At 39.2% G+C, this 21342-nt stretch overlaps 2 protein-coding genes across 2 annotated transcripts in view; one reads left to right on the top strand and one right to left on the bottom strand.

The window, feature by feature from the left end:
* The window catches only part of LOC133654055 (gap junction alpha-3 protein-like), a 48240-nt gene extending 45279 nt beyond the window's left edge, over positions 1-2961 (bottom strand). Inside the window, exon 1 of the mRNA XM_062054014.1 lies at positions 2718-2961. The gene's annotated coding sequence lies outside the window, so the exon portion shown is untranslated. The remainder of the gene's footprint in view (positions 1-2717) is intronic.
* A 3437-nt stretch (positions 2962-6398) lies between these two features.
* sap18 (Sin3A-associated protein) lies at positions 6399-20613 on the top strand. Its single transcript, XM_062052151.1, has 4 exons — positions 6399-6636; positions 11042-11151; positions 20145-20267; positions 20347-20613. The coding sequence occupies exons 1-4, from the start codon at positions 6565-6567 to the stop codon at positions 20501-20503; spliced, it is 462 nt and encodes a 153-aa protein (XP_061908135.1). The 5' UTR covers positions 6399-6564; the 3' UTR covers positions 20504-20613.
* The last annotated feature ends 729 nt before the right edge of the window (positions 20614-21342 follow it).

Here is a 21342-nt window from a genome sequence, read left to right as displayed (position 1 = left end):
CACACACACACACACACACACACACACACACTTACAATAGCGTTCTCTACTCCAGTGCATCTGATCCACCAAACGGCCACAAGAACTGTTCTTACTGTAAAAGTCTGCTAGTAACATAACACAAACAATACTCAACAAAACAACAGTCATGATTTGATTTGTGGTGGAATTTAAAAATTTCAATTACAGTAGTACCTTGGTTTTTGTACGCCCCAGTTTTTGTTCGAAGAACATTTTTTACCAAAATGTTGTCCCGGTTTTCATATACCGTTTCAGTTCAAGTATGAACACCCATTTTTACTTAACAAATTAGTCCCAAACATAGAATCCCACATTGTCCGTACTTTTTCTATTGAGTCCGACTGCAAAATAATCCACCATGGGAGCATGCGAGTACCAGTACTTTGATGTAGAAGGTGAGAAACACTAATAAATTTAAGAATAAACTCTTAGAAAGGTATGATGGCACCCATCCTCTCCTCCCTGTCTGCTCATCGTCGTCTTTGCCAACATAATGTCATGATCCGCTTTGGCATCTTGGATCTTGTTCCTGGTGCTCTTGTTTTTGGTGGTGTTTCCTGTTTGGTCTCTGTGTTTAGTAGCACCTTTACCTGCCAGCACACCTATTCCTCATTGTTAACTAGTTCTATTTAATTCCACCTTGCTACATCCCTCAGTGCTGGTTCATAAGTTTTCTGTATGCCAAAGTTTTCTGCAGCTTGACCTGCGTTACTTTTCTTCTGCCTGGTTCCTAATTAAACGACTTTATGCCAGTATAACCTCCTAAGAACCAACATTATCTGCAGTTGACGATTTCCTTTTCTCTTTTTCTTTTGTCAGAGTTACAAACTTCGGAAACAAATATCCCTGCTATGCAAAGCACAAATGTCCACTGCAGAGGAAGCTGCCTCTGCAAGCATGTGCAAAGTGCAGTGGCCATTTTTGTCCAGCACCTCGTTTTTATTTTTCCTTGACATAAGTTTAGGATAAATAGATTAGTAATTTGAAACATTATGCAATATTTTTTAGATAATAGTTAGTTTTGTCAGCTATAACACAGAATTAAAATGTTCTGTTCAGAAGCTTAACATATACAGTATTGCTATAAACTTTTGTAATGTATTTCATCCTCCAATTTTTCTGTATGAGACCTTCCCAGGAAAGAGTTGTGTTCTTAATAGATGAGTATTAAAAATGCGTATCATACTTCTCCCTTCAATAAAGTACAAGGTGAAATGTGCCTTAAGTTGTCTCTTATGGAGATGTTTTCTGGGGGCCTCCTAGCTAGTAAGTACATTTTTAGATGTATGCACGTGCATATAGACCTGTACATGATGCGGTCACGTGACCGAATGCCATCCATCCTGACATAATAGAGAAGCTGCCAGATGGACATTGTCCCAGCGCTGACGTCAACTAATGATGGCTCAGAGGTCTTTGTGCTCAAACAGTCAAACAGTTAACTCTCGGCCAACTGTTTGCGCCACAAAAACCTTTTGAAGACCGGCGGCCAGCTGACATTCTCTCATTTAATCACTCGTTTATGTTTGGACGTCTGACCCGTGCACTCTCATCTGGTGTCACCGTGACATGATCATGTGTGAGCAATGCAAAATAGATCAGAAAGTCAAAGTTGCAAGATGTACTGTATCTTCATGAAAAACAACGTCCTCTGTTGGGGACATTTAAGGTTTGCATAAGGCAGCTATTATGTTCAATCCAATCCACTTTATTTGTATAGCACATTTAAACAACAACATTTTTTCCAAAGTGCTGCACAACAATATTAAAAACAATATTCAAATATTATCCTTAGCTCCACCAATGACTAAATAAAAACAAAAAAATAAAAATAAATATAAAACCAATATACAAATAAATATGATTAAAAACGGTTTTAAAGGGTAAAACCAATGTTCCAAAGCTTGTAAGTCTGACAAAAGAAAAAATGTCCAATGCAGTGGACGCTGGCTCTTACTTGGAGGATACTTAGAAGATCCATCCAACAGTCAATATTAAGCTTAGTATTAGTATGCAAGGGATACTATGTGATGTGAGTAATATGTTTTATTTCTCATCGTTCAGTTTTAAAAATATTTGTGTTTGTTTTTCATATCATTGATATTGTTATATTTATTTATTGTTCATAAGGTCATGGCATAAGTTGGAGGAGGGCTTTAAATGCTTTCACTGAAAGCTTACGATACTTTTTATTTATTTTGTACAATTGTATTCATGTAATAAAAGGGACTCATTGCATTAGTTTGTTCCTATTGTTGTAATGTATTGTTACACAGTTCACTAACAAGTTTTTTTGTCTAAAATCTTTGTCCTGATGATTGTATTTAATGAAAGGCAAAATCTCCAAATACTTCAATGACTTTGGAAACATTTCAGTACCTGCAAGACTAAACTGCGCAGTATTGGCCAGCACTTTACTGTTCACTGCATGTACCGGCAAAGTAGACAAAAAACATTTATAAGACGTAATTAATTAATTAATGATGAGCATCATAGAACAAGTGATGACAATGAAAAAAGTTAGAATAAAACTGCTTCATGGCCTCCTGGCAGCCATTTGCATTTGTTTTTATTTCCTATCACGAGATTAGCAACCCTTTTTGAAGGTTCCCAGCGAGGTTGTACACACTTGTAACTTGAAATCAGGTTATCCCTCTTCCCTCCCGCTTCCTACAAGAGCATCACTTTGCACCCACCTTCTTCCCTCTCTCCTCCGAGCACACCTGCCCCAGCAGGACTCCTCCAGCCTCTCCTTATCCTCCCACAGCAGGAGGTGACCCCTCCAGGAAAAGTGGGCGTGGCACACAAGATGGAGAGTTTAAATGAAAAAGGAGGAACGAGGCAGGTCCAACGTGAAGAAGGCGCGCATGGAACCACGAGTCCCACTAAGGCCAAGCGCAGCGGCTGCGTCCCGCGTGGCCAAGGCCATCCGCCTCTGTCACTTAATGTGCCCCCCTGTGTGCACGGGGGCGGGGAGGGGGAAGGGTGCGGCGGCAGGGGGGTCTAGGTGGCCGTAGTGGGGTGGCATGCACACGAGGGGGGAGTGAGTGCAAGCCTGTGTCGTGTTGAAATGGCGACCAATCATTTTTAGCACAGACCAGTGCTTTGTCATCTTTAGATCACAAGTACAGTTTACATCGGTTTTTGATTTAAAAGGTATGTTGAAAACCGAATCGTACGAAAACCAAAGCAATTTTTTCCCATAAGGAATTATCTAAATGCAATGAAACTGTTCCATACACAGAGAAATGAGAACACATTTTTTAGAGAATATTTTTGTTTTAAGTGCAGAAAACAATGTGAAATACATATACATGATACAAATGGATACATAAAATGGATAAATTCAGGGGAGAGGTACCTTTCTTTAGTTTCCTGATGTTTCTCACATTCTTTATCAAAGTGCTGGCACTCACAACTTTCTTTGGCCCCATGTTGAATTATTCTGCAATTGTGCTCAATAAAAAAAAAAACAAAGAGTCACCAAAACATGGGATGTTTTGATTAAACACTCACAACAAACTAGCATTACAATCTTTGGTGGTACGATAATCCACATGGTGCACAAAAATAAAGTGGGTGGAAATTTTCCTCAAAAACCGAATCTTGCAAAAAACAGTTATTAATCTGTTTATGATCGAATTTTGCCTTAACATTTTCCACCTGATACACATTAAAAGTGAGAGGCAGGAATTGTTTATGTTGTTGCGCATTTACTCACTAAACATATACAGTAACGTTTTTGTAGCATGAGTCATGAATAGCCAAGGAGAAGCCAGATCATGAAAACCCTCTTCTGTGGTCAAAATACGTAAACAAAGACAAGAGGACAAAATTAAAATAGCGTCCCGCCATTGTTCAGTAGAGCTGAAGGACAGGACTACAAGCTAGAACTAATAATGTTAAGTTCAACCAATAATGAACCTAACTAAAAATAAAATAATAATTTGCAAGTTTCAATCTCTTATCTTGCACTTTACAAAAAAGCAACCTTGTAAACTAGCGGTGTCCAAAGTCTCTGACCCCTCCTACCCCTTATTTTTTATTGTCCCTCAACATCCATCCATCCAATTTCTACCGCTTATCTCTTTTGGGGTCGCGGGGGGTGCTGGAGCCTATCTCGGCTACATTCGGGCGGAAGGCGGAGTACACCCCGGACAAGTCGCCACCACATTCTCACTCACATTCACACACTAGGGCCAATTAAGTGTTGCCAATCAACCTATCCCCAGGTCTTTGGAGGTGGGAGGAAGCCGGAGTACCCGGAGGGAACCCACGCAGTGACAGGGAGAACATGCAAACTCCACACAGAAAGATCCAGAGTGCAGGATCGAACCCAGGACCTTCGTATTGTGAGGCAGACGCACTAACCCCTCTCACATCGTGCTGCCTGTCCCTCAACATATTTAAAAAAAAAAATTTTTTTTAAATCATTAAATAATTATTATTCAATATTACACTACTTTACCCGTATCGTTTACTCTATATTGACCTATACAGTGGATTGCTTTTGTGTACAAAGTGCTTTGAATTGGCCCCTCTTTTTGTTTTTATGAACGCTATATCTACATTTGTATCCTCTGTTTGAAAATGTTATTTATTGGATAATTACCGGTTAGTTTTTTTTTTAGAAATGTTTTTATTTTTTCATTTTTTTTAATTAGAGATGTCGATAAATGCTTTAAACGTGGCGAAGTTGGTAGAGTGGCTGTGCCAGCAATTGGAGGGTTGCTGGTTACTGGGGTTCAATCCCCACCTTCTACCATCCTAGTCACGTCCGTTGTGTCCTTGGGCAAGACACTTCACCCTTGCTCCTGATGGCTGCTGGTTAGCGCCTTGCATGGCAGCTCCCGCCATCAGTGTGTGAATGTGGAAATACTGTCAAAGCGCTTTGAGTACCTTGAAGGTAGAAAAGCGCTGTACAAGTATAACCCGTTTATCATTTATAATATTGGACATTATCGGTATCGTTTTTTTAATTATCGGTATGGTTTTTTATTTTTTTATTAAATCAACATAAAAAACACAAGATACACTTACAATTAGTACACCAACCCAAAAAAACCTCCCTCCCCCATTTACACTAATTCACACAAAAGGGTTGTTTCTTTCTGTTATTAATATTCTGGTTGTTGTGTTTACTAGGGGAGGTGACGGCTCAGACACCAGGGGGCAGTATATACAAATATTTATTATATGTATACAGACAATATATATATAATAATACTAAACAATACAACTAAACTAAGGAAATGGAGTGTGAACTAGAATACAAGAGTGTGTATGGTGTAAGACTATGTGTAGTATTTCACTGGAATGTGTGTTACCAAGTGTTGCACGAGAGAAGAGGAAGTCCATGGGCAGGCAGGTGATCTGGGGAGATAGAGAGGCGTCAGAATCCAGGGACGAGCAAGGAGTCGGGGGAACGAAGGAGGCAGTCAGGGAAGCAGGGGAACGACGAGGAATGACGAGTCACACAGCAACGTCAAACACGGGAATGGAGGTCTGCAGACTTTATATATGTCTATGGTCTGCAGTAGGATGACACGACAATGAGACACGGAAGGGAAAACCGACAGAGATTGCAGGATTGCATCAAGCAGGATGATCGCTTACTATACGCCAATTGAAGACTATATTCCGGCGGCGGCGTGCCAGGTTGTCCACGCTTATGAAGGCAGCTACTTCATTAACGGCAGGTGTGCTGAAAGATGATTGCCGCCAGCTGTGGAGGTGCGTGGCCGCGGTCTGCGCGGTGCGTGTGGGGGCGTGTCCCGCGGTGCTTGCAGCGCGCAAGGATGAGAGAGCGCATGTGGGCGTGGCCCGCGGTGCGCTCGTCATGAGGCACAGATGAGGACGCATTGGAATGCGCCCTGGTCGTGACACTGGTTCCTACATTATATATCAATATATATCAATACAGTCTGCAAGGGATACAGTCCGTAAGCACACATGATTGTGCGTGCTGCTGGTCCACTAATAGTACTAACCTTTAACAGTTAATTTTACTAATTTTCATTAATTACTAGTTTCTATGTAACTGTTTTTATATTTTTTTACTTTCTTTTTTTAATTCAAGAATTTTTTTTAAATTTATTGTTCTTATTTTTTATTTTTTTATTTTTAAAGGACATTATCTTCACCATACCTGCTTGTCCATATTAGGCATAATAATGTGTTAAATCCACGACTGTATATATGGGTTGATATCGGTATCGGTTGATATCGGTATCGGTAATTAAGAGTTGGACAATATCGGAATATCGGATATTGGCAAAAAGCCATTATTGGACATCCCTAATTTTAATTTAATGTTAGTATTAGTTCATTTTTTTCAAATAAATTAGATGACCATTGGCTGTAGTAGCTCCTCCCAGGCGACAGGGAGCAGCAAACTCTTACAAAAATCAAGCACCTGAACCGGATCTGTTTTGTTGTCTGAATGCCTTGCAGAGTCCGCGACGAGGCACAGTTGTGTTGTGCTCTACATTCATTCCGGACTGCCAAAGAGTACAACTCCTGCCGATATAATAATTGTAAAAAATGGCTCTGGAGTCGCGTATCACACAAGAAGAAATCAAGAAGGAAACAGAGAAGCCAATCGACAGAGAAAAGGTATGATATTCACCACACGAGCTTTGGAGGCGCGTTAGCTCTTAGTGCTAAGCTAACGTGCTTGCAGTCCTGCTGCCTGGTGAGTTAGTGTGCTTCTAAACTCTTCTCCAAAGAGATTAAAATAGGATTATAAATATTGGAATCACATGTGTCTTATTAATATGAATTGAAATATCTCTTTCGGTAACGACGCTCTGTATAGACTTAAGTATATTGCTAGATTAACTCTCTTCCGAGTTAGTACTTTAAAATTAGTATTATTTTGCTTCAATACAAAACTTAATTTGACCAATTTTAGTAAGGTTTTGTGCCCATTGTTTGAAAAAACGTATTGCCAGATAATTGACTTTTAACAGGTACAGATATTTTAATTTGCACATACCCTTTTCCATCATTACTGAGTACTTTTCGGGGAAAATATTAGTATGTTGTTACAGATCGGGTTGTCTCAAATTGCGCACTTATGTACTTTGTGTTTGCAGTGCCCGAATATTGCACCCACAACACAGTGATGGATACTTGTGAGTGCCATTTGTACAGTATTAACATTAAACATGATCAAGATTTACTCCACAGTCCGTATGTCTCCATGCACTAACTAAATTAGTCTGCTAATGAAGACTGTGTATTTGCTTTACAAATTAAAAGAACAGAGCGTTTCGAAGTGCATCGACAGGAGAAAAAAATAAAACAATTTATATAAGAAGGTAGCAAAGCAAATGTAGAATACCGACTTAATTGGGTCTCTCGAATGAAAGCGAAGAGAATGAAGCAGGTATAATAAAGGCGAATAATCAAGGGTACACAAACCTCTTCACGTTGCATTTGTGCACTCCAAACTGATTAGCAATAACCCAATATTCCGCACAACTGGCAAGACAGTCCAGGACAATAACAACCTTCATCTGGAACATAATTGGCGAACTGTCTTTGCCCTCGGATTTAAAACTCCTTCCATCAATCCACAGAACTTTATGAATGAACTCCGAGACATTCAAAAGTTTTTGTTTCCATAATTCTCCACATTTAGACAGGCTATACTGTAGCAAAAGTCCTCAGTAATGTGACACAGGAGGAAATTGTTATAATCGTGAAAAAATGCATATCTAAGACTTCAATTGAGGTTATTGAAGAGATCTCAGGACCATTAATGTATATTTGTAACCTATCATTTCAAACAGGTAAATTTCCAAACAAAATGAAAATAGCTAAAGTTACACCAATTTATAAGACTGGAGACAAACACCAATTTACAAATTATAGACCTGTTTCTTTACTTCCACAATTTTCTAAAATCATTGAAAAACTGTTCAATAACAGATTAGAGAGTTTCACAAACAAACATAGAATACTCGAAGAGAACCAATATGGATACAGAGCTAATGTTTCAACTTCGATGGCTTTAATTGAAATTACAGAATAAATTACCAATGCAATAGATAGTAAAAAATGTGCGGCAGCGGTGTTTATGGATTTAACTATATCATTTGACACAATTAATCACAATATTTTAATCAAAAAACTAGAACGATATGGCATCTGAGGGCTAGTCTTAAACTGGATAAGAAGTTATTTAACCAACAGGAAACAATATGTGAAGCTAGGCGAACACACATCTACAACGCTAAATATATCCTGCGGTGTACCTCAGGGATCAATACTAGGACCAAAATTATTCAATCTCTATTTGAATGACATTTGTAAAGTTACAAAAGATTAAGCAAAGCAATCAAACAATGTAATAATATGATCCACTTCAAGAAACTCTTCAAACTTAGTGTTTACAAAGTACAAAGAAGAAGAACCATGATAAACATTCTGAATTTATTTCATCCATTCATTTTCAAAATAATCTTACTCATCTCACCATATGCAATGTAACTTACTTCACCAGGTATTATTTATTTATGTATTAATTTTTATTGTGATTACTTATGGAGTATATTGTGAATAAATTGAGAACAGGAAGTGAACAAAAGTTTTAGCAACTGTTATGTAGAAGAAAAGGGGTAGGATTAAATAAGCTCTGCTTCTTCCTACTCCTTTACGAACATGTTGAAAAGAGAAACTAGAAATTGTGATGTATCATGTTGTATGCATGCATGTTCGAAATAAACGCAAACTCAAAGTCATCACATGTCTGCCACAATCGTGTGTTCTAAAATGTGTATTCCACGTCTTCCATTTTGAGAGCAGTTTTGATTTGGGCTTACATGGTAAACAACTATAATAATGATAAATGGGTTGTACTTGTATAGCGCTTTTCTACCTTCAAGGTACTCAAAGCGCTTTGACAGTATTTCCACATTCATCCATTCACACACACATTCACACACTGATGGCGGGAGCTGCCATGCAAGGCGCTAACCAGCAGCCATCAGGAGCAAGGGTGAAGTGTCTTGCCCAAGGACACAACGGACGTGACTAGGGTGGTAGAAGGTGGGGATTGAACCTCAGTAACCAGCAACACTCCGAATGCTGGCACGGCCACTCTACCAACTTCGCCACGCCGTCCCTAAAATTAATTAAAATTAATGTTTTATCCAGACGCATACATTTGTCCAAATGTGGCCAAGTAGACGCATTATGAGTTTCCTGGACGTCGTCTACATCGCTAAAAGAATAATCTAAGGAAGAGAATCCCTCTGCCATCTTCCGCTAGTTTTTCTAAATACATAAATCGCCCGCTTGAATATTCCTTCTTCTCTTCTCCGACTCTCTCTTCGTCATTTAGGATGTCTGTTGTGATTTCCCTTCCTGGTTCGATGACACGATGGCCTGTCCGTAATGTTTTGCCCTAATCTTAACCAATCATGACTCATCATAGTAAACCAACCAACCAATCATGGATGTTCTTATACGTAAACCAACCAATCATTGATGTTGCCCGTATATGTTGTCCCCTGCCTGTGGAGTTACACTAGTCACTTCTTCTCCCTCTCTCTTCTTGTGTACCATGTAGCTTAGCTAACCGCTGTATGGGTCTAAAAATAGCTAAGCTACGGAAATTGGTATTTGTTTAAAAAGTATGTGTAGTTAAGCTACGTAGCGAATATTTGTTTGTGTGTTGTTGTAGTGGGTCAGTACTCGGGCTGCGAATCTTTGGGTGTCCCACGATTCGATTCAATATCAATTCTTGACGTCACGATTCGATTATAAATCGATTTTTTTCGATTCAGCGCGATTCTCGATTCAAAAACGATATTTTTCCGATTCAAAACAATTCTCTATTCATTCAATACATAGGATTTCAGCAGGATCTACCCCAGTCTGCTGACATACAAGCAGAGTAGTAGATTTTTGTAAAAAGCTTTTATAATTGTAAAGGACATTGTTTTATCAACTGATTGCAATAATATAAAAAATGTTTAACTATTAAATGAACCAAAAATATGACTTATTTTATCTTTGTGAAAATATTGGACACAGTGTGTTGTCAAGCTTATGGGATGCGATGCAAGTGTAAGCCACTGTGACACTATTGTTTTTTTTTGTGTTTTTATATATATATATATATATATATATATATATATATATATATATATATATATATATATATATATATATATATATATATATATATATATATATATATATATATATATATAAATGTCTAATGATAATGTCAATGGGGGATTTTTAATCACTGCTATGTTGAAATTTTTACTAATATTGATACTGTTGTTAATATTCATTTTTGTTTCACTACTTTTGGATTGTTCTGTGACGTGTTTGTGTCTCCTCTCAATTGCTCTGTTTATTGCAGTTCTGAGTGTTGCTGGGTCGGGTTTAGTTTTGGAATTGGATTGCATTGTTATGGTATTGCTTTGTATAATTTTGTTGGATTGATTAATAAAAATTAAAATCGATTTTTGAAAAATGAGAATCAATACTGAATCGTACAACGTGAGAATTACGATTTGAATTTGACTCTTGGAAAGAGGATTGGAAGGGTTTTTATAACCCATGGAGTGTTGAGAGAGAATGGGAAGCGGGGGAGAATCAAGGAACACAACAAATAAGAGGCGTTTGGTCATTTTAACGTGAAATAAATTATATCAATATCAAGATATTTTCTTAATTGATATCATGTTTAAAAATGTATCAATATATCTTGCAAACTGTATATCGCCCAGCCCTAATGGTTGGGCATTGTTTGAATTTGGACGATTCCGGATCCGATTCCAGTTCCTAACGATTCTCAATTCCGAATATTTTAAGAGGCGGGGTCATAAATCTACGATTCTTACCGGCCTATTTTAAAGCAGTATATAAATATTAATCCTGTGAACTTTGATATAAATATGGGAGAGTTTCTTTCTACTGAAAACACTTTCACAAAAGTTTCACCTTATTTTTGAAAACCTATACAGTATACATTCTAATCTGTGGCTCTCTGTGACAGACCTGTCCCCTTCTTCTGCGTGTTTTCACCACCAACAATGGCAGACACCACAGACCAGATGAATTTGCTCGAGGCAACGTCCCTTCCAGTGAGCTGCAAATATACACATGGTGAGAGTTTTTATTTAAACTTATCTAAAGATGAAAATGTGAAGATTTCATAACACTGTTAGGGCTTTGAGAAAGAGAATGCTACAAGGTTAAAGCTACCGGTAAGTGTTATTGCTATAGGTAGTATGGTAAAATGGATAACGTCTTTCTACTTGCCTTTCTTTACATGCATTGGTTAGGATTACAACTAATGACTATTTTGATAGTCAACTAGCCATCAACTATTTCAATGATTCATCGACTTAGGCCTGGGCAATATGGCCTATAAATAACATCTCAGAATGTTTCACAAAAAAGTTGATTTATACATTTTTTTTCTATTTATTTCCCCACTTTTTTATGAAACCAATGAATACAAATGACAGAGATAATTCAAAACACATTTTGCTTTTATTTGGTCAAAAACTAGTTGTTTGAAATGATACTGCATACACTGCATCTTACTTTAAACAACAGTTTTATTTGAATAATGTTCTTTTTAGACTAGATATAAAATGTACTTTTTATGCAATAATTTTCAAATAACTAAATTAAAAGCTTCCTCTTGGAGGCAATACTTCTGTCTTTAATAAAATACTTTTGTTAACAAAAAAGTCGTATTGTACATTGCATGCAAATATAAAATAATCTGCAACATTAACATTAATAAAGATCAGACTTAAGACTTCTGTTTTGAATAAAATACTTAAGTTAACAAAAATGTAGCATTGCACATCGCATGCAAATACATCCATCCATCCATCCATTTTCTACCGCATATTCCCTTCGGGGTCGCGGGGGGCGCTGGAGCCTATCTCAGCTACAATCGGGCGGAAGGCGGTGTACACCCTGGACAAGTCGCCACCTCATCACAGGGCCAACACAGATAGACAGACAACATTCACATTCACACACTAGGGCCAATTTAGTGTTGCCAATCAACCTATCCCCAGGTGAATGTCTTTGGAAGTGGGAGGAAGCCGAAGTACCCGAAGGGAACCCACGCAGTCACGGGGAGGACATGCAAACTCCACACAGAAAGATCCCGAGGCCGGGATTGAACTCACGACTACTCAGGACCTTCGTATTGTGAGGCAGACGAACTAACCCCTCTGCCACTCCAATAAATAAATAACGATACCAATAATCAATAAATAGTCATTAATATCAAACAAAGTGCGAATTTAAAACTTCTGTCTTGAATAAAACAATTTGGTATTAAACATGTAGTATTGTATGTTGTATAAATAAGCAGGTAAAACATTAACATGACTACCGTATATAGTTTTAGTAGGTGAACAAACGCAGGCTTTTTTTTTTAAGTACCTTGGTCTCCTTGTTAGGGTGTACTGATGGTAAAGACAATGTAAATTTCATTGCATGTGTAATATATTACTATATTGATGATTAAATGTGTTATAATTCCACAAGAGTTTTTTTGCAGCTGCACATGGCATACGAGCTGTCTGGTTTGGATGTGCAGACCGACCGCTTTAGTGATTGCTCTGTGCATTGTTCTCCTTTCTCATCATACATGGAATCATCTTGTGTAAATGACCACCACAGTAAGCTACTATTTAGCAAGAGTTTGTTTGTTGCTGCGGTCTTGTTCACTTCGTAAAGCGTTGAGTTTATTTGCACTTGGTTTAATGCCTTTTGAGTTGCTCAAATAAGTTTGTTGTGCTGCTGCCTTTTAAACAAACTTTGCACTTGTTCAACGCCTGTTGCCGCACTTTAAAGCACTTACAACACTTTTCTTTGAAACAAACGTCTCGTTCTCGTTAGCATTAACATTAGCCCCAATGAGCTTCTGGGGGTTACAGAAGCAAATGGAGCAAAAAGTATGCCAGAGCAAGAAGAGAAAACAACATTGATTTTTTATCTTTTAAATTCTCTGCAACAAAAAAACTCAAATTCATCAATAAAATATCACCCAGGCCTAAATTGATCAATCAGACTATAAGACCTGCACATATTCAGTGGCTCTAATGTTGTCATTGTCCTTTAAATTCATCCATCCATCCATTTTTCTACCGCTTGTCCCTCTCGGGGTCACGTGGGGTGCTGGAGTTTATCCCAGCTGCATTTGGGCGAAAGGCGGGGTACACCCTGGACAAGTCGCCACATCATCACAGGGCCTACACAGATAGACAGACAACATTCAATCAATGTTTATTTATATAGCCCTAAATCACAAGTGTCATTCACACTCACATTGGCAACACTAGGGCCAATTTGGTGTTGCCAATTAAGCTATCCCCAGGTGCATGTCTTTGGCGGTAGGAGGAAACCAAAGTACCCGGAGGAAACCCACGCAGTCACGGGGAGAACATGCAAACTCCACACAAAAAGACCCCAAGCCCGGGGATCGAGCCTAGGACATTCGTATTGTGAGGCACATGCACTAACCCCTGTGCAGAGTGCTGCCCCCTTTAAATTCAGCTTGAGATATTTTTAGGCTTGTGCTAACCAACAATAATGATAACTTCCTCCTAATAATGCATTTACACTGTATCCGTGCTGCTCATTAAAAATTGCTCATTTAAAAGCAAGGACAAGCATACTTGCCAACCTTGAAACCTCTGAATTCGGGAGATTGGGGGGGGGGGGGGTTGGGGGGGGGGGTTGAGGTGCAGGCAGCATACCCCTTCCCCTTCGAGCTGTTATTGTAGCGTCCCGGGAGAGTTAGTACTGCAAGAGGTTCTGGGTATTTGTTCTGTTGTGTTTATGTTGTGTTACGGTGCGGATGTTCTCCCGAAATGTGTTTGTCATTCTTGTTTGGTGTGGGTTCACAATGTGGCGCATATTTGTAACAGTGTTAAAGTTGTTTGTACGGCTACGCTCAGCTGTTGATCAAGTATGTCTTGCAGTCACTTATGTGTGTCTGCAGAAGCCGCATACAACATGTGACTGGGTTAACTTATAAAGTGCAATTTTAAATTTGGCGCTAAACTTCTGGTTCGAAACGCCTCTGAGGATGACGTATGCGCGTGACGTAGCCCGGGGAACACGGGTATGGCTTCCACATTGAAGCCAATACGAAATAGCTGTTTTCATCTCATTCTGGGTGTATTCTGGACATCTGTGTTGGTGAATCTGTTGCAATTATGTTCATTGCATTATGGAGAAAGAAGCTGAGCAAGCAAAGAAGAAAGTTGTCGGTGCGAAGTGTCTATTTTGCGAAGGAAGTCAGCAGCAACACGTACACAGCCGGCGCTTCTTTGTTTACATTCCCAAAAGATGCAGTCAAGATGGAAGAACTCAGATAACAGACTCTAACCAGGAGGACTTTTGACTTCGATACACAGACGCCTGTAGAGAACTGGGACAACACAGACTCTTACCAGGATTACTTTGATTTGGATGACAAAGACGCAGACGTGCTACCGTGTGTATGCAGCTTTGGCTTCCAAACATTTGATCGCTTGACCGTACGTGCGCGTCACATACGTAACTTTTTTTAAATATATAAGCTTTATGAACCTTGGGTTAGGTGAACGGTCTTTTGGGCTGAGTGATTGTGTGTGTTGATCAGGTGTTTGAATTGTATTGGCGTGTTCTATGGAGCTAAGAGCTAGCAGAGGAGCTAGGAGCTAGCATAACAAACACGTAGGTGTTTTTATTTAGGATTAATTTGTGGCATATTAAATATAAGCCTGGTTGTGTTGTGGCTAATAGAGTATATATATGTATTGTGTTTATTTACTGTTTTAGTCATTCCCAGCTTAATACCAGGTACCGTGAGTATGCAGCTTTGGCTTCCAAACATTTGATCGCTTGACCGTACGTGCGCGTCACGTACGTACATTTTTTTAAATATATAAGCTTTATGAACCTTGGGTTAGGTGAACGGTCTTTTGGGCTGAGTGATTGTGTGTGTTGATCAGGTGTTTGAATTGTATTGGCGTGTTCTATGGAGCTAGGAGCTAGCAGAGGAGCTAGGAGCTAGCATAACAAACACGTAGGTGTTTTTATGCAGGATTAATTTGTGGCATATTAAATATAAGCCTGGTTGTGTTGTGGCTAATAGAGTATATATATGTCTTGTGTTTATTTACTGTTTTAGTCATTCCCAGCTGAATACCAGGTACCGTGAGTAGCAGCTGCGCTTCCAAACATTTGATCGCTCGTGCGCGTCACGTACGTTACTTTGTTTAAATATATAAGCTTTATGAACCTTGGGTTAGGTGAACGGTCTTTTGGGCTGAGTGATTGTGTGTGTTGTGCAGGTGTTTGAATTGGATTGGCGGCTTATATGGAGCTAGGAGCTAGCATAGGAGCTAGCATAACAAACACTGAGGTGTTTTTATGCAGGATTAATTTGTGGCATATTAAATATAAGCCTGGTTGTGTTGTGGCTAATAGAGTATATATATGTCTTGTGTTTATTTACTGTTGTAGTCATTCGCAGCTGAATATCAGGTCACCCCCGGCTCTCACAGCATCTTCCCTATCTGAATAGCTTCAACTCCCCACTAGTCCTTCACTTGCACTTTACTCATCCACAAATCTTTCATCCTCGCTCAAATTAATGGGGAAATTGTCGCTTTCTCGGTCCGAATCTCTCTCACTTCATGCGGCCATCTTTATAAACAATAGGGAACTTTGCGTATATGTTCAATTGACTACGTCACGCTACTTCCGGTAGGGGCAAGCCTTTTTTTTATCAGATACCAAAAGTTGTGATCTTTATCGTCGTTGTTCTATACTAAATCCTTTCAGCAAAAATATGGCAATATCGCGAAATGATCAAGTATGACACATAGAATAGATCTGTTATCCCCGTTTAAATAAAAAAAATTCATTTCAGTAGGCCTTTAAAATGCTCTCGCATCATAGACATACTGCTAGGGCTGCACGTAGGGATGGGAGTTGATCACATTTTTCCAGTTCCAATTCCACTTTTGATTCTCAGTTCCTTAACAATTCTTATTTGGGAAAAGGGGAAAAATATGTTGTGCTCACCCTTAATTTTGTAGAGTTTAGAGGTAACATGACCTTACAAAGCCTTCAATGAGGTCACATACGTAGCAAAGAAGACAAAAAGGTACTTGTTTGAAAATAAATGTAAAACTTATTTCTGTAAAATTTAAGAAAATAAATAATGCGGAAATTATACAAGAATGTAACATTTAGTAACGTGTGATACTAACTTATTACATGCATAGTGAGAACATGCAAAGTGAGAAATGGTCAAGCCTTTATTGATTATATACTTTTGATGATAGTGGCTTACAGTTTATGAAAACCTTGAATTGAAAATCACAGAAAATGTGGGGTTTCGAAAAGTGTAAGCCAAGATCATCAAAATTATAAGGCTTGACATACCTCACTTTGCATGTAATTAGTTAATATCACATATTAGTTTCATATTTAAAGCCAATTGCTGACATGAATGGACTCGTACACAATATTCTATTTTTGTTTTTTATTTCACCTTTATAATATAATGACTGAGAGAAAATCTGGTGGGAGGAACTTTTCTCCGACTACAATTCACCTACAGAAAATTAGGATTGTCTACTGTAGCAAATGGGTGCCTGCAACAACTAATCGATTAAAATCGATTATAAAAATAGTTGGCGATTAATTTAGTCATCGATTCGTTGGAACTATGCTATGCGCATGCGCGAAGGCTTTTTTAAATTTTATTTAAAAAAAACATTTTTTTTTTTTTTTTTTTTATAAACCTTTTTTTATAAACTGCAACATTTACAAACAGCTGAGAAACAATAATCAAAGTAAGTACAAAAACAGTACAAAACAGCGCCAGGGCGGCGCTGAGGCTACGTCTCATGAGGTGGAGGTAAGCTAGCCAATGATGCGTCATGTGCAGCTCACGTGACGACGCCGTCTGGAAACATTCGAAAAATGGCGCAGGAAAACAGTACCGATAGTTTAGCGGAGAAACATCTTGAGGTTATTGCTTCAATGGAGAAAAGTGTACGACCTAAGTCGTCAAAAGTGTGGGAACACTTTACTTTAAAGACTTCAAAGAAGAGCGTTTCCTGCAAAATGACACGGAAGTACAACATTGCTTCAGGAGCGCCTGAAAAGGAAACATGTTGGAGCCATGGATGAAGGGAACTCACGGTACGTAACTTTTTAAGTCCATAGTGGCAACAAGCATTCATAAGTTCAGCTTTTTTGTAAGTAACTTTAACGTTATGCCTTTGTTGTAACGCGGGGCTGATAATGTTTCTTCGGCACATTTGACTCCGTTTTGAGAGAGAAAACGCACGGTTACCAATTTGGAAATAAACGTAACGGACAGAAATATCTCAGGTTGGTTTCATAATGGATCAATGTAGCCGGGCAGATAAAGCTATATAAATATATTTAGATTTGAGTGACGCTTTAGTACAACTAAACGTTATGAAGGTGCTGGAATATTTCATGCCATTATTTAGAGGCAGCCTAAAATGAATCCTTTATTATTCACAACAGAAATGTGTACAATATCTGATTCAGTTCTGATGAGTTACATTTCTGTGTTATTATTGGTGTATGCTGCACCCCCAATGTCCACAGCATGGTGCCAGTATGCTGTTTTTTTTCAATAAAATACTGGAAAGGATAGAAATTTAGTTTGTCTCTTTTATCCGATTATTAATCGAAGTAATAATCGACAGATTAATCGATTATCAAATTAATCGTTAGTTGCAGCCCTAGGTGCAAGCTTTTGACCACAAACTCAGTAGCTACTCTGTGACATTTGTCTTGCGGCAGACGTGAACGAGAGCGGGTACTGCTCGCCTCGGAGCCAGTCAGAATCTGTTTCTCGTCATGCTCATCTAAATAAGAAGCATTCATTTCAATTAAACAAATAATAGAGCTAACATGATAGGCAGCGAGTTAGTACCTGTTGTATTCAGATGTGCTGCCTGGGATGAGATCAGAGCGGTTCAAAACCGCGGCTTTCATTCATAATTTTTGCATGCTGTGTGTTCAAATGTTTCAGCATATTGCTTGTATGTTCTCCTCTTGATGAAATAGCAGCCTTATAATGTTATTGTTTGTTCCGACCTCTCATCGCCATATTGCGTTTTGACATCACTGCGCTTGTTGCGTGAGGACATCATCCCTACCCGCAAGAACCGTTAAGAGAATTGCCTGGGATTGATACACTGGAAACCGGTTCTGAACAAGAACCGGTTTTCGATTCCTGTCCCTAGCTGCGCGATTAAAGGACATCAAATCGACATTGATGTTTTAATTAGTGTGATTAATAACGGTACAAAGCTGAAGTGTTTTAGTTTTTTTCCCGTTGTCATCTGCATTTGAGTGACAGAAACGTTAGCCACTTAGAATTATTGAGCCTCGTGTTTGTTTGTCTCTCGCTTCAAACAGGGTGAAATAAGTATTACTCTGTCCATCACTCTCAGCACCTGAGCGCGTTTATTTAACAGTAGAATTAACTGAAAGCAGTGAGCCCTGTTTTCTGTCATTCACAATCTTTGTCCTGGTGGACGCAGTTAGACCACAAGAAGCACGGACAGACACGATGCATGATGTCACAATTTCTTTGCAATTTTCTATGCTTAGAAGCTGCTGCCATCCTCTTAATATTTGCACATTTTGTAGGCCGCTGTCTGCGGGTATATGAAAAAACACAGAGGCTATTTAATCCCTGCAAGCCTGTTTCGTAGGTTTCCCTGCTCTTCAGGGGAGTTTATTGAAGCGTCTGTGGTTGTTACATACTGTGTATATATATAGGGTATGTTACATGGGGGTGTGGCCATTCTTACACAGTAGTGCCTTGCTTCTGTGCCGGCATGATGAGACCAGTTTGTGTAATGTGGACATGCTGGGGTGGTATATAATAAACATTTTTCCTTCAGGCACAGGTTACATCATTTAGCTACACTGTTGTATGCTGAGCTGGATGCGACAATTCACCATGTAATGGCGTGATCAATTGTATTGTTTTTAAGAGTCCATATGTATTTGCTCAGCTCTGTAGAGTTCTTGAGTTGAAGCCTACGGAATGATGCTGTGTGACTGTTGCAACGGGTTTTAAAGGTGTTTTTTGTGAGTCCAATATATGTCTATGTGTTTGGGGTGTCCTTGCGGGTGACGCTGGCTTGGTAAATAACTGATGTTTTTAAACAGTCTCCATTAAGTGGGCAGTTAAGCCTTTGTCTGCAATTGCAGCTATCTGTGGAGTTAGAGTCGTTAGCGGTTGCTCGTCTGTGTGTGCTCAGAATATTTTTGTTGTGTGAGTCAATGGTTTGTTTGATATTCATCATGCAGCTATAGCTAAGTTTCAAGTTGTTCATGTTGAATATCTTCCTGAGTACATGTTTTTGGGGAAGTGCTTGTCAATGAGTGCAATACATTTTATGTCCAATGTTCGTGCTGACGTTGTTGCTGAATGGGGAGTTGTACCAAAGTATGTTATCCCGTTTCCTGGTTTTTCTTGTTTTAGTTGCAGGTGGGTCGTATTGGCGGGTGTATTGGTATCCACTTTCATTGAGTGCTTTCTGGTATGGAGGTGTTGCTGTCAGTCCTGTCCGATGACAGGACTGACAATCTCCTGTTGATGTTCCTGGTTGTGACAGGCGGATGGTTGTTGTAATGGTGTACATATTGTAATGTGGTGTCGGGCTTTGTAAATGGCCGGTATGTGTTACTGCTTAGGTTGAGTGTTACATCCAGGAAGTTTACAGTGTGTTTGTTTGCCTCAATTCTGATCCTTAGTTCCTTAATTCGTGGTAACATTAGGTCTCTGCAGTGCTTTTTCGGTGATAAAAGTCATGATCTGTCCCGAAAATTGGGTGCATCTGCTTCATTAATGGTGATCCTCAAAGACAAAGAAAGAAACCACTGTCTGCTCCTGTAGTGTCTACCACAAAATATAGACTGCAAGTTATTTTTCAATGAATTGACTGTTTAATTGTTTTGTATCGTTTACGGTGGTTTCTGCTTTTGTAATTTAATGCTCTACTAACAATCTGGTTACAATCCAGACAAGTCCTCTGTGTAACGTGTCGGATGCTTTGTGTCTTTTGAAGGATGGACGCTACGCTGCGGGAGCTTACTAGCCTGGTGAAGGAGGTGTATCCAGAAGCCAGGAAAAAAGGAACCCATTTCAGTTTTTCTATCGTCTACCCTGACCTTCGAGGAAAAGTGTATCGGTTAGTGTGCCAGTAACATCAGTAACATTTGCATTATTTACAATGGTGTCTAAAGTTTTCCTTGTCCTTCGTCCATCAGCTTCAAAGAGATGGGCAACACTGTGTCCGGCAGGAAGGGGGCTGATGACTCCATGACACTGCAGTCTCAACGTTTTCATATTGGAGACTACTTGGACATCGCCATCACACCTCCCAATAGAGCGCCGCCACTTGGTCCACGTATGAGGCCCTTTTGAGCAAACACACAACCCACCACCTACTCAAATGTTGCTTTTTTTATCATTTAGAAAATGTTTTTGGATCATGTTGAATTTGCATTGTGTAGTTCAGTAAACGTTTTCCTCAAGTTTTGTGTCTTTGTTTGGTGTGGTAGTACTGAAGTATTCATCACATTGTTCCATAAAGGTATATGTTTGTAGACTCTTATGTTTGCAACAATACATGTTTTTTCAAAATTCGTATTTCCAAAGTCCTCCCATTAATTGTAATCAGTATTGCCAACTTGGCGACTTTGTCGCTAAATCTGACGACTTTTAAAATCCTCTTGGCAACAATTTTTTGTAAACAGCTACTAGCAGCAAATTTTTCCGGTGATTTTTAATACTTTTCTCGTGTTTTGGAGACTGAGGTGCAAGCACGCTGCATTTACTGTCCTGAACGAGCAGTGGCGGGTGCCGCCGTGAGCACCTCCCCCGTTCCAAAGCACTCACAGGCAGTCAGTCTGCTGCGCCAGTAGAGCGTAGACCCCTACCACTCAAAGTCCTGACTGCAAATGAAATGCGCATGAGCAAAGCTGCTGCTGTTTTCACCTTGGTTTCAAGACCAAGATGTGTAATGTAAATATTTCTTCACTGTCAATTCACTGCAATATCCCAATCTCATCGTTCCTGTTAATGAGCCACACATTAGATGAGAATAATGTCACAACCCTCTAGTCATTTGATTATCCAATATTTTAATTGTGTTTGTGGACTTGGAGAAGGCATTCGACGGTGTCCCTCAGGAAGTCCTGTAGGGAGTGCTAAGAGAATATCGAACTGTCTGATTGTGGCGGTCCGCTCCCTGTATGATCAGT

This window comes from Entelurus aequoreus, linkage group LG07 (genome assembly GCF_033978785.1).
Source record: "Entelurus aequoreus isolate RoL-2023_Sb linkage group LG07, RoL_Eaeq_v1.1, whole genome shotgun sequence".
NCBI classification, from domain to species: Eukaryota; Metazoa; Chordata; class Actinopteri; order Syngnathiformes; family Syngnathidae; genus Entelurus; species Entelurus aequoreus.
This window is presented reverse-complemented; position numbering and strand designations above follow the sequence as displayed.